This window comes from Mirounga leonina, unplaced genomic scaffold, assembly GCF_011800145.1.
Source record: "Mirounga leonina isolate KUSES-001 unplaced genomic scaffold, KU_Mleo_1.0 Mir_91, whole genome shotgun sequence".
NCBI classification, from domain to species: Eukaryota; Metazoa; Chordata; class Mammalia; order Carnivora; family Phocidae; genus Mirounga; species Mirounga leonina.
Window position 1 is genome coordinate 20839609 of NW_023270839.1, and position 10554 is coordinate 20850162.

General features: G+C 44.1%; 1 protein-coding gene across 5 annotated transcripts in view; it reads right to left on the bottom strand.

Moving 5' to 3' along the window:
* The window catches only part of FRMD5 (FERM domain containing 5), a 315205-nt gene extending 313813 nt beyond the window's left edge, over positions 1 to 1392 (bottom strand). For all 5 annotated transcript variants that reach the window (XM_034994201.1, XM_034994202.1, XM_034994199.1 and 2 more), the window contains exon 1: positions 1109 to 1392. In XM_034994201.1, coding sequence (XP_034850092.1) covers positions 1109 to 1210 — 102 coding nt within the window. In that variant the 5' untranslated portion in view covers positions 1211 to 1392. The remainder of the gene's footprint in view (positions 1 to 1108) is intronic.
* Positions 1393 to 10554: the final 9162 nt, after the last annotated feature.

The following is a 10554-nucleotide window of genomic DNA, read 5'->3' on the forward strand; positions in this document are numbered from 1 at the left end:
GGGGACGGGACGGGAGACAAAGAGGGTAGGACCAGAGGCCGACAGTTTTTGTCTGCCACATCTGAGGCGAGAAGCCCCCTCTGGTTTCTTGCTGCAAAGGCAAGGGATCAGGTGAGACCCCTCCGGGTCCAACTCTATTTGCTTCTCCAGAAAGAGCAGTTTCCGGCAGCGAGCGCAGGATCCTTCGGCTGCTGAACTGAACACCGGAGCATTGTCAATGTTCCTATCTCTGACTTTACAGAGGAGGAGAGAGGACTGTGACTGCATTCCTGGGAAAGACTACTACTCCAGACGTGCCACACGGCAGTAGTGAAAAAAAACATAAGCAAGAGGTTGTAAAAATCCCTTCCAAAATACCAGGTTCTGAAGAAATGCTGCGAAGCATTAACATATTGTTGGCGTTTTTTGTAAGTCACCTATTCTTTCTCGCCACAGTCAACCCTCAAATCTCTGGTACTTGTTGCTAAATCTTTACCTCACGCCCCCCTCAAAATTGCCCAACACAATGAGATCTGGGGAGCGAAAGGCGGGAGGGGGGCCTAATCTCAGGAACCCAGAGGGCTGGTCTCCCTTCCATAGGCCACTCTGCATGGGCTGCGCGTTCACTTTTACCTTCTGAGAGCTCTGATTCACAAATGCCGGGGTGGGGAGGGGGGGCGGGTGATTATGACATACAGCATTATCCTTCCAACCAAAGATAGATAAGAAACGCCGGCCAGCGGTCCTTGCCTGGCCAGAGAGCCAAAGCCTGAGCCCCCCGACGGGGCGGCCCGGGTAGGAGCCTCCCGCCCTGCCCGCCTCCCTCCGGACGCCCGCGGAAGATGCTCCCCACCCCGGCAGGCTCGAGGAGCCAGGATGGGGCGCCCTCACCCTGGGAGAGGGCAGGGAGCGAGCTGAGGGTCCGGGACGGAGGGACTCTCACCGCAGCTGCGCCGAGCGCCCGGTACCCCGCCCCGGACCGGGTCTCGGGCGGAGGCGCTCTGCACCGGGGCTGGCCGCCGCAGCCAGGGACGGACAAAGCACTGGGGTCTGCGGCGACCTCGGGAGGCGGCCGCGGGCCAAGTTAGCCAGACTCGGGGTCCCGCGGGCAGGGCAGCGCAGCACTGACCTGGATGGTGCAGGTGTACTCGCTGTCGTCCAGCAGCCGCACGGTGCAGCTGTACTCGCGCTCCAGGCTCCTGCTGCTGCCGCTCATCAACCTGCTCAGCATCTTCCCGCCCGCCCGCCGCCGGGAAAGACGCGGCGGCGCTGCGGACCCCGGACCAGGCGCCCCTCAGCCGGGCAGCTCCGCGCGGGCCCCGGGCACCTGCACCATCACCCCAGCCCGGTCGCGGCCGCTGCCTCCTGCTGGCCCAGCTCCTCCTTCTTCTCCTCCTCCTTCTCCGCCACCGCCTCCCCCCAGCCCAGAGCAAGCGCTCCGCTCTCTCTCTTCCGCGCCCTACTCCCCATGCCCAGCTCGTGGGGCGGGGCCTCGGCCGGAGAAGGGCCAATGGGGGTCAGCGCGGCGGAACCGAGTGGCACACTGTTGAGCCAATAGAAATAGGGCACTGGGATGATGGACAGGTGACGAAAGCAATCACGGGAAAGCAGTCGGACAGAGCCTAGCGGGACCAGCCCTCTGGCGTCCCAAACGAGGGGCTCCTCTCCTCTCTGCGGTTCCTCTAGAAGCTGTTTCCCCTCCCCCGGGCCAGGTGTGGGCACCCGGCCAGATAAATGTCTGCTGCGTGGAATACGTTTAGACTCGGGCTTCAGGGGTCAAGTCCCACGCTCTGCAACGCCGCGAGTCCCGCCCTCTCGGGAGCCGGGGCGGTGCGAGATAAAAATCACCGCACCTGCAGAACGTAGGCACCTTCAGCTCCGGACCAGGCGGCTGCCCCCACCTGAGCTGTACCCCAAGTCGGCCAGACGGGCGTGTCTGCTCCAGCTCTCTTATTTCGGAGAACATCTGTTTTACAGGAGCTACTTAAGTAAAAGCTGTAGGGTTCGCAAGGGTTTTTTAAGCACCCGGGTTTAACCCCTAGGAAACCCTCCACTCTAACATCCTATGCCTCCCTTTTATTTTATTTTCAGAAGACAAAAGGAGGAGACTGAGGTGTGCTCCTTCAGCTGGTAGGGTGCAGAGGCAGTGATGGGTCCTTTCCTTGCTCCTTCAGAACTAGAATTACCGTATCTTCAGACCTCCTCAACAAAACACCGGAGTATGTCAGGAGGTATATATCGCAAAGAAAAAAAAATTGTCTCCTGCCCTTTGTGACCCCACATTCTAGAGACCTCATGTTCTTTACGAAAACTTCACCAAGAAACATAATATTCTTCCTCAAAATTTTTTGATGGAAGGAAATGTTATATAAAAGAATCATATCAACACAATGCTGCAATAAATATATTAACTGAAAAATAATAAAATATGCATAATTTCGCATTTTCATTTATACTGGTCTTGTTTATAGGATAACAAACACATAACAAAAATGAAACCCTACATTAACTTAGAAAACATCTGACCTTTAAAGTAGGTCCCCTGGAGGGGGGTGGTTCTGGGCTATCTCAGTCCCTAGAACATGTGACCCTTGATGGGGGTGAGGGGGTCCTGAGCTTGAGTCCTCCGTTGGGCTTAAAACCTTAAAAAGATAAAGTATGCTTCTTCCCTAGTGTCCTTGGATTCCAGTATTTCTCCCCAATTTTTTGCATGGGACCCTCCCCCTCTTCAGTAATCACCTCAGTAACCTGGATTGCTCTCCTTCTTAGTTGCAATCTCCTTTGTGGCATTCAGCAGTCATAAGAGGAGGTTTGACTTTTCAAGGTAATCCTGGAGGAGTTAAGAAACTAGAACAGTGAGTCAGATAGTCTAGGCTTCAAACCAAATGTGAATTCCTCTACTATGTAGCCCCAATAGGCAGCCTGGGTGTGCAACATAGTAGGTATTCAATAAGTGTTTGTTGCATGAAGTAAATTAGCTATTTTATAGTGTCTAAGTCCCAGGGAAAGATCTATGAAGAAACTAAGAATTTCAGGAAGGCCTTGGACACATGAAATTATTAATATGCCAAAGTGATATTCTACAAAATTCAGCTTTGTTGTGTAGTTGGGAGAAGATAATGAAAGATTTCAGGCAAGCAGAACTTATGTTGAAGGCAAAAGTTGCTATTTGTTTACAGAATCTACAAGAGCAAGAAAAAATGTCCAAGAAGCTAGAGGAAGCCCAGTAGTTTGACGGTAGGGAAATGTCTTTAACAGGTTATGCAAATAAGCAGCTGTTAGAATAAAAAGGCAAACACCATGAATCCAGAAAAGCTCTAAGGAACTGAATGCAGTCTTTTTTCAGAGTATGACCAGAGATGCAATCAACAGGGATGAGATTGTGGCTGTTATGCCAACGTGTTAAGTAACATTCCTGTTCAACCTAAGAAAATCATGTCAACCTAGATGCTCACCTCATTGAAAGACCAGTTAGATATTCACCCATGCATATATGTAATATCCAGAAAGAGCTTCAAACGCTCCCTTACTCACTTAATCAGAACACTTTGTGAGGAAAACAGAGGATGGATCCATAATGGAAGAAAAGCACCTATCAGTTTCTGGTTAAATGTACACCTATACGGGGATCAAGAGCAGAAGCCTAAGGGAAACTAAACAGAGAAGACTCATATAAAATCAAACTGAGGTATATTTTGTTTTTCTTTGTTTTTCTCAAGTCTTTTGAGCAGGATGTCCAGTATAATAAGGCTTTGTTCAATAAAAGGCCTCATGTGCCCTTGTTAATCAGAGCATCATAGCTTTCATGAATTTTTTAGTGTAAAGGAGGCCCTATTTAAAACTCCAAACTACAATGACTGAGCTTCCACCTTCCAAATTATTAGGATATAAGCCCCCTTTAAAGTTCCTCTCCCTGGGGCACCTGGGTGGCTCAGTCGGTTAAATGTCTGTCTTCGGCTTGGGTCGTGATCCCAGGGTCCTGGGATGGAGTCCCACATCGGGCTCCCTGCTCAGCCAGGAGCCTGCTTCTCCCTCTCCCTCTGCCCCCCCTACTTGTGATCTCTCTCTCTGTCAAATAAATAAAATCTTTAAAAAAATAAAGTTTCTCTCCCTTCTTTCCTGTTGAGGAGTCCCTAGGGCAGATGGTATCACCAACATATGCCTGAAATAACTGAATTACTCCTGCCTCTACTTCAGATGTCCCATACCCTGATATTCTGGGACACTGATCTCTCTCCAGCCAATGCACCTTTCACCAGTATCTTGGGACCTGGCAGAAAAAAGCATTGCCCTCTCTTCTCCAGGACATCACAAATGCAGGTTCTTCCCATCAAAGTCTCCTTACAGCACAACTAAGACCAGTGTTATGTAACAATGTTAGAAAGGAAGAATAATCCAGAGTAACCTGCAGTTATGACATGGCTACTCTCAAAGCCCTCATGGGCTTTATTGTTGAGCTTGCACCCAGGGTCCATGTGGCTGATGACAGCTTCCCTCTCCATCAAGAGTTCCCCTGACCATGTCTTGGGCATTCGGGCTCAACCACAGAGAGAAGAAGCTCAGAGAAGAAAACAACTCTCCTTATCCAATTTAAAGTCCATTTTCAAAGTCCCATTTTCTGTCCGACTTGCTGCCTCTCACTAGGATGACTGACTTGGGAATATCTACTCCTTTAGAGGAGACCCCACCTCCCATCGCCAGGGGTATGACCTTGACCTTTGACCCAACTGGGCCATTGCCTTAAGAGCATTAACTGTCCAACATCAGCACATTTCTCACAAAGACTGAGTCATTCAGTCTTTACAGGTAGGTCCAGGTAGAGCTTCGCCAAAACCAGTCCAGTCCCTTTGCATAATTATTTCTCCAGTAAGTAGTAATGATCATGCCTGTCCTTGTTTGCCTATATCTTTTAGATCTCAGCTTTCGCACTCCTCAGAGCAAGGGCTCAAAGGAAGACATTCACATCGTCACAGAAACAATATATTGACACATATGCAGTCTACATCTACAGAGAGAAAAGAAACAGTTTTTCTCTTCTCTCATGCAGCAATGTCTGCGGAAGCAAAGCTCCAGCTCCACACACACAGATTTGCATATCCAAGTGGAGCACCCAGCTTCACAGACTAAAAGCATCTATACTCAAGTTATAGTTTTCCAAGAATAATAAATGTATACCTGCTTTAATAGGAGAGGTTGAACAATTCATGTAGTTTTTCCAGAACAGTCTACCTCTGAAGAAATGTTCAAGTCTTTTTTTTTTTAATCAGGACAGAATTCACCTATGGTTTAACAGACAGTTTTTCCATCTTCTACCAACTCTTAGGATTTTCAGTTTAGCCCCATTGTACTTAGAAGAATTTTTTAATGTGTATTTTTATGTGGAAATATAAGTGCCTGTGTTTTTTTATTCCAAACTACATTTATTGAGCATTTACTATGTGTTAGGCACATACTCTGTGTCAGCTTTCTAGAAAACATGAGACATAGCCGAAAGAATATGGGAAAATGAAATGTACAAACCAAGAAGTTCACAATCTAGGAGAGAGGGTTAGGTATATAAACAATTAGCTATCATACCATACATGGAGCATGAGCAAAGCACTACAAGAGAACAACAAATGGTAAATTATTTAAGCATGGGAGACAGCAAAGTCTTACAGAGAAAGCATTTGAGTTGAGTCCCTAGAAAAAGACTAGTATGGTGATGCCTGCAGATAGCAGAAGAGCAAGATATGGGATGAGGAGTCACATTTTAAATAGAGGAAACAACATGAGCAAAGACATAGAAGCACAAGTATGTATAGCATGTTTCAGAAATTGCAAGTACCCCTGGATGGATAGCATGTGGGATGCATTGGCTAGGAAAAAGTGGACTGAGGCCAGAACATCTAGGACCTTCGGTGCCATAGTTAGGAATTTGGACTCTGTTGTACAGACTGGGGGGGGGGGGGGGGGGGCATTGCAGGTTTTTAAGCAGAGAAATGACAGGATCAGATCTGTGTTTGGAACTGATCATTTTGATAGCAGTGTCAATGATTACATTACAGAAAGAGGAGATTATTTACTAGGGGGGAAAGGCATTCTGAAAACAATAGAATGTCCTTAACGAGGCATCAGAAGCATTTATAATAGGTCTCTCAGATGCGGGTGACAGGCTTTATTATAATTTCCAATTATGGTTCATTTTCCTTGTATTTCCAGCCAGTCTTCAGCCATTGTTCTAGCAACAAAATGTATATGAAACAAAGCAAGTTAGTTCATTTATTCAAAAAAAATGTATTAATGGTCTACTATGTGCAAGTCCCCATGCCAGGTGCTGAGAGAATTCAAAGAAGAATAAAACACATTCCCAATCTTCATAGAATTTACAGTTCCATGAAAACTGCAGAATTACTTCAACAATATTAAGTATTCGGTTTATGTAGATTAATATTCAACACACATTGGTTAAAATATATATATAAAAGAGAAAGGCAGCAAAGATAGAAGCAAAAGGAATATGGGCAAAGAAAATATATAAATATGAAGAAATCAGAACAGCCCATATTTCTTTATTAATAGTGTCAATTGACAACTTGCCCTGCAAAATGAAATAATTAACATTAGTGTACTTCCTCTCAAACTGACTCCAACTCCCAATTTTTGTGGTTTATATTATTTGTTTTATCAGGGTTTTATAATACTTATGCCTATAGCAACCATATTTCTTCTAGTTGTTTAATCTCACTTCTATATTCAGATGGATTCAGTGCTTACCACCTGTCCTTTTATCCTCCAGATTCACCATTCCTGGAGGTTTTATTTTTTATTTTTAAAGATTTATGCATTTATTTGAGAGAGAGAGAGAGCACAAGCAGGAGGGGCAGAGGAAGAGGGAGAGAGAATCTCAAGCAGACTAGGAACGCTACTAGGGGCTCTATCTCATGATCCTGAGATAAGGACCTGAGCTGAAACCAAGGGTCCAACGTCTAACTGACTGTGCCACCCAGGCACCCCCTGGAGGCCTTATTATTATTCATTCATGTCCTGGTAGGTGGGATTTCTTTGCTAAGTAGTTTAAGAATGGCCAATGGCCACAATGCCTTTGGTTTTTCTTTTCCGTTTTTCTTCTCCCTTTTTTTTTTTACATACAGTGTTTTTATTAGTTTCAGGTGTAAAATATAGTGATTCCACAATTCCATACGTCACTTGGTGCTCATCAGAACAAGTGCACTCCTTAATCCCCATCACTATTTCACCCATCCTCTCACCTAACTCCCCTCGGGTAACCATCAGGTTGTTCTCTATAATTAAGAGTCTGTTTCTTGATTTCTCTCTCTCTCTCTCTCTCTCTCTCTCTCTCTCCCTTTGCTTGTTTGTCTTGTTTCTTAAATACCACATGAGTGAAATCATATGGTATTTGTCTTCCTCTGACTGATTTATTTTGCTTAGCATTATACTCTCTAGCTCCACCATATTGTTGCAAATGGCAAGATTTCATTCTTTCTTATGGCTGAGTAATATTCCATTATATATATATACCATGTCTTCTTTAACCATTCATCAATCAATGGACACTTGGGATGCTTCCATAATTTGGCTATTGTAAATAATGCTGCAGTAAATATGGGGTGCATGTATCCCTTCACATTAGTGTTTTTGTGTTCTTCTGGTAAATACCCAGTAGTATGATTACTGGATCATATGGTAATCCTATTTTTAACTTTTTGAGGAACCGCCATACTGTTTTCCAGAATGACTGCACCAGTTTGCATTCCCACCAACAGTGCATGAGCATTCCATTTTCTCCACATCCTCGCCAACCCCAGTTGTTTCTTGAGTTTTTGATTTTAGCCATTCTGACAGGTGTGAGGTGATACCTTATTGTAGTTGTGATTTGTATTTCCCTGATGATCAGTGATGTTGAATATCTTTTCATGTGTCTGTTGGCCATCTGTATGTCTTCTTTGGAGAAATATCTGTTCATGTCTTCTGCCCATTTTTTAATTGGATTATTTGGGGTTTTGGGGGGGGAGGGTGTTACCTGAGTTCATTCTTATCTACCTGTTGCATTTATACTGAACAAATACTTGCATAGAAATGCTTCTTTCTTCACTTTCTTTCTCTCAGAATTTTATAGCCCTCACTCCTTTGTCTTTTTTCCTAACATTTGCTATGGGAAAATCTCAGATGAATCAAACTTTTCCCACATATGATTTTTTTTTTTCTTTCAAGATACCTGAAGGGGGCGCCTGGGTGGCTCAGCCGTTAGGTGTCTACCTTCGGCTCAGGTCATGATCCCCGGTCCTGGGATCGAGCCCCACATAGGGCTCCCTGCTCAGCGGGAAGCCTGCTTCTTCCTCTCCCACTCCCCCTGCTTGTGTTCCCTCTCTCGCTGTGTCTTTCTCTGTCAAATAAATAAATAAAATCTTTATTTTTTTTAAAGATTTTATTTATTTATTTGAGAGACAGAATGAGAGAGAGAGAGAGCACATGAGAGAGAGGAGGGTCAGAGGGCGAAGCAGACTCCCTGCCAAGTAGGGAGCCCAATGCGGGACTCGATCCAGGGACTCCAGGATCATGACCTGAGCTGAAGGCAGTCGCTTAACCAACTGAGCCACCCAGGCGCCCAATAAATAAAATCTTAAAAAAAAAAAAAAAAAAGATACCTGAAGGATTTATATATTTAACCCTGAGGGTCAAGAACTTAATCAGAATATATCTTGATTTCAATTTTTCTAAATCAATTTTCCCTGGTATAAGATGGGTAGTTTTCTGAACAATAGCTCTTATTATCTTTGAATTTGTTGTGTTCTCTTCCTTCAGGACACCAGTTAGCCCAATACTGGATCATATTTGACTATAGATTTCTTTTTTTTTTTTTAATTCTCAAATCTCTGTGGCCTTTCTCTCTTCATTCATTGTGTCTGTCTCAAGTCTTTCCTCCATGCCATTAACCTGATTTTCAGTCAAGTCTATTTTGTTCCTTGCTGTTGAATCTACAACCCCAAGATCAAGAGTCACATGCTTCACTGACTGAGCCAACCAGGCGCCCCTAAATTATTCTGTTGTTTTAATGTCTTATCCTGGACTTTTTATTTATTGAATACTATTTCTTACTGAGTCTATAGCAGAAAACATTCATAACGAATATGCTTCTCAGGGTGCCTAGCTGGCTCAATCAGAAGAGCATGCAACTCTTGATCTTTGGGTGGTGACTTTGAGCCCCAGGTTAGGTGTAGAGATTACTGAAATAAATAAACTTTAAAGAATATTCTTCTCTTCTCTGGGTTGTGACAAACAATCTCTCCTTGACCAAACTTTAGTCAGGGTCTGCTGAATCCCCTTCCCAATTAGTCTTGACTTTTGAACTTTTTTCCATCTTTTGGAATTTTGTTTATCTCTGCATCACCCAGTTTTAGCAAGAATCTGTTAAGTCAGTTTAGCTAGAATCCCCCTAAACTCAGTATCTGATCATCTTCAACATTTTACCAAATTCTTCATCTCCTACTATTCCCCAGATGATGTTTGATCACTTTGGCCCATCTTTAGCAAGAATCTTGTTAGGCTGGTTTAGCCAGAATCTCCCCTTATCACTGATGTTTCTTCTTAGTAATTTTTCATCCACTAACCACCCACCTCGTCCCCACTCTGCTCCTTGATTATAAATTCCCACTTTTCCTTGTTGTATTCAGAATTGAGCCTAGTTTTTATACTGAGGTCTCTTTTCCCCTGAATAGTTTTTCTGAATAAAATCTGTTTTTAATCACTTTAACTACTGTCCAGCTCCAGTTTTTCCTTAACAGTTGTTTTCATCTGAACTAGATCCTTCATCTGTTTTTCAAAAATCATGTTTCTACCATCCTTGAAAGATGGTCATGTCACTATAGTTCATCCAGTTCATGCTTTCAGACAGAACTTTCAGACTTTCACTTTGCTCTGATATATGCCAGTTTTTCCTCCCTCAGTTTAAGAGTTTGGAGTTGTTTTCTAACTAACTTTCTCTAACATGAGGATGCAGGATAAGGGAAAGAAAAGAGGGAAGTTAGAGCTGAGTGATGCCCTTATTAGCTCTACTCTCTTGTAAGATCCTGTTAAACAGCCTATCCCAGCCCAGTCTAACCAGTCACCGGTGGTAGAACCCTCAAGCATAACTTGTATCAGTTCTTTTGCTCAGCCTGTTTACCTGGGAAATGGAAAGCTCCGGGAGGGGGGGAACTTATTGTCTCCACTGAGGTCCCATGTGGTTTATGGAGGCTTCTATCTAAAACAATTTTCTTGGATTCCCTCATCTCTCCATGCTCCCCAGCGTTACTTATCTACACCCTCAGAATTCTTCACGTATTAATAATGGTATTAGCGAGAATACTCAGAAAGCTGTCAACTCCCCATCACACCCTTATTTCCTCTCAGTCTGCTTTGAGGAATAGGGGCAGGGTGAGGAGACATACCTACTGCACCAGAATATTCTGTTTCATTTGTTGGTCGCTTTTTTTGGTAACATTTAATTTATGTGTAAGTTTTATCCTTTACCTTGTTACAGCTGCTGGTGAATTTTGGGCTTTGTCAATGAAATTTTGTTCTTGTTGTTCATTT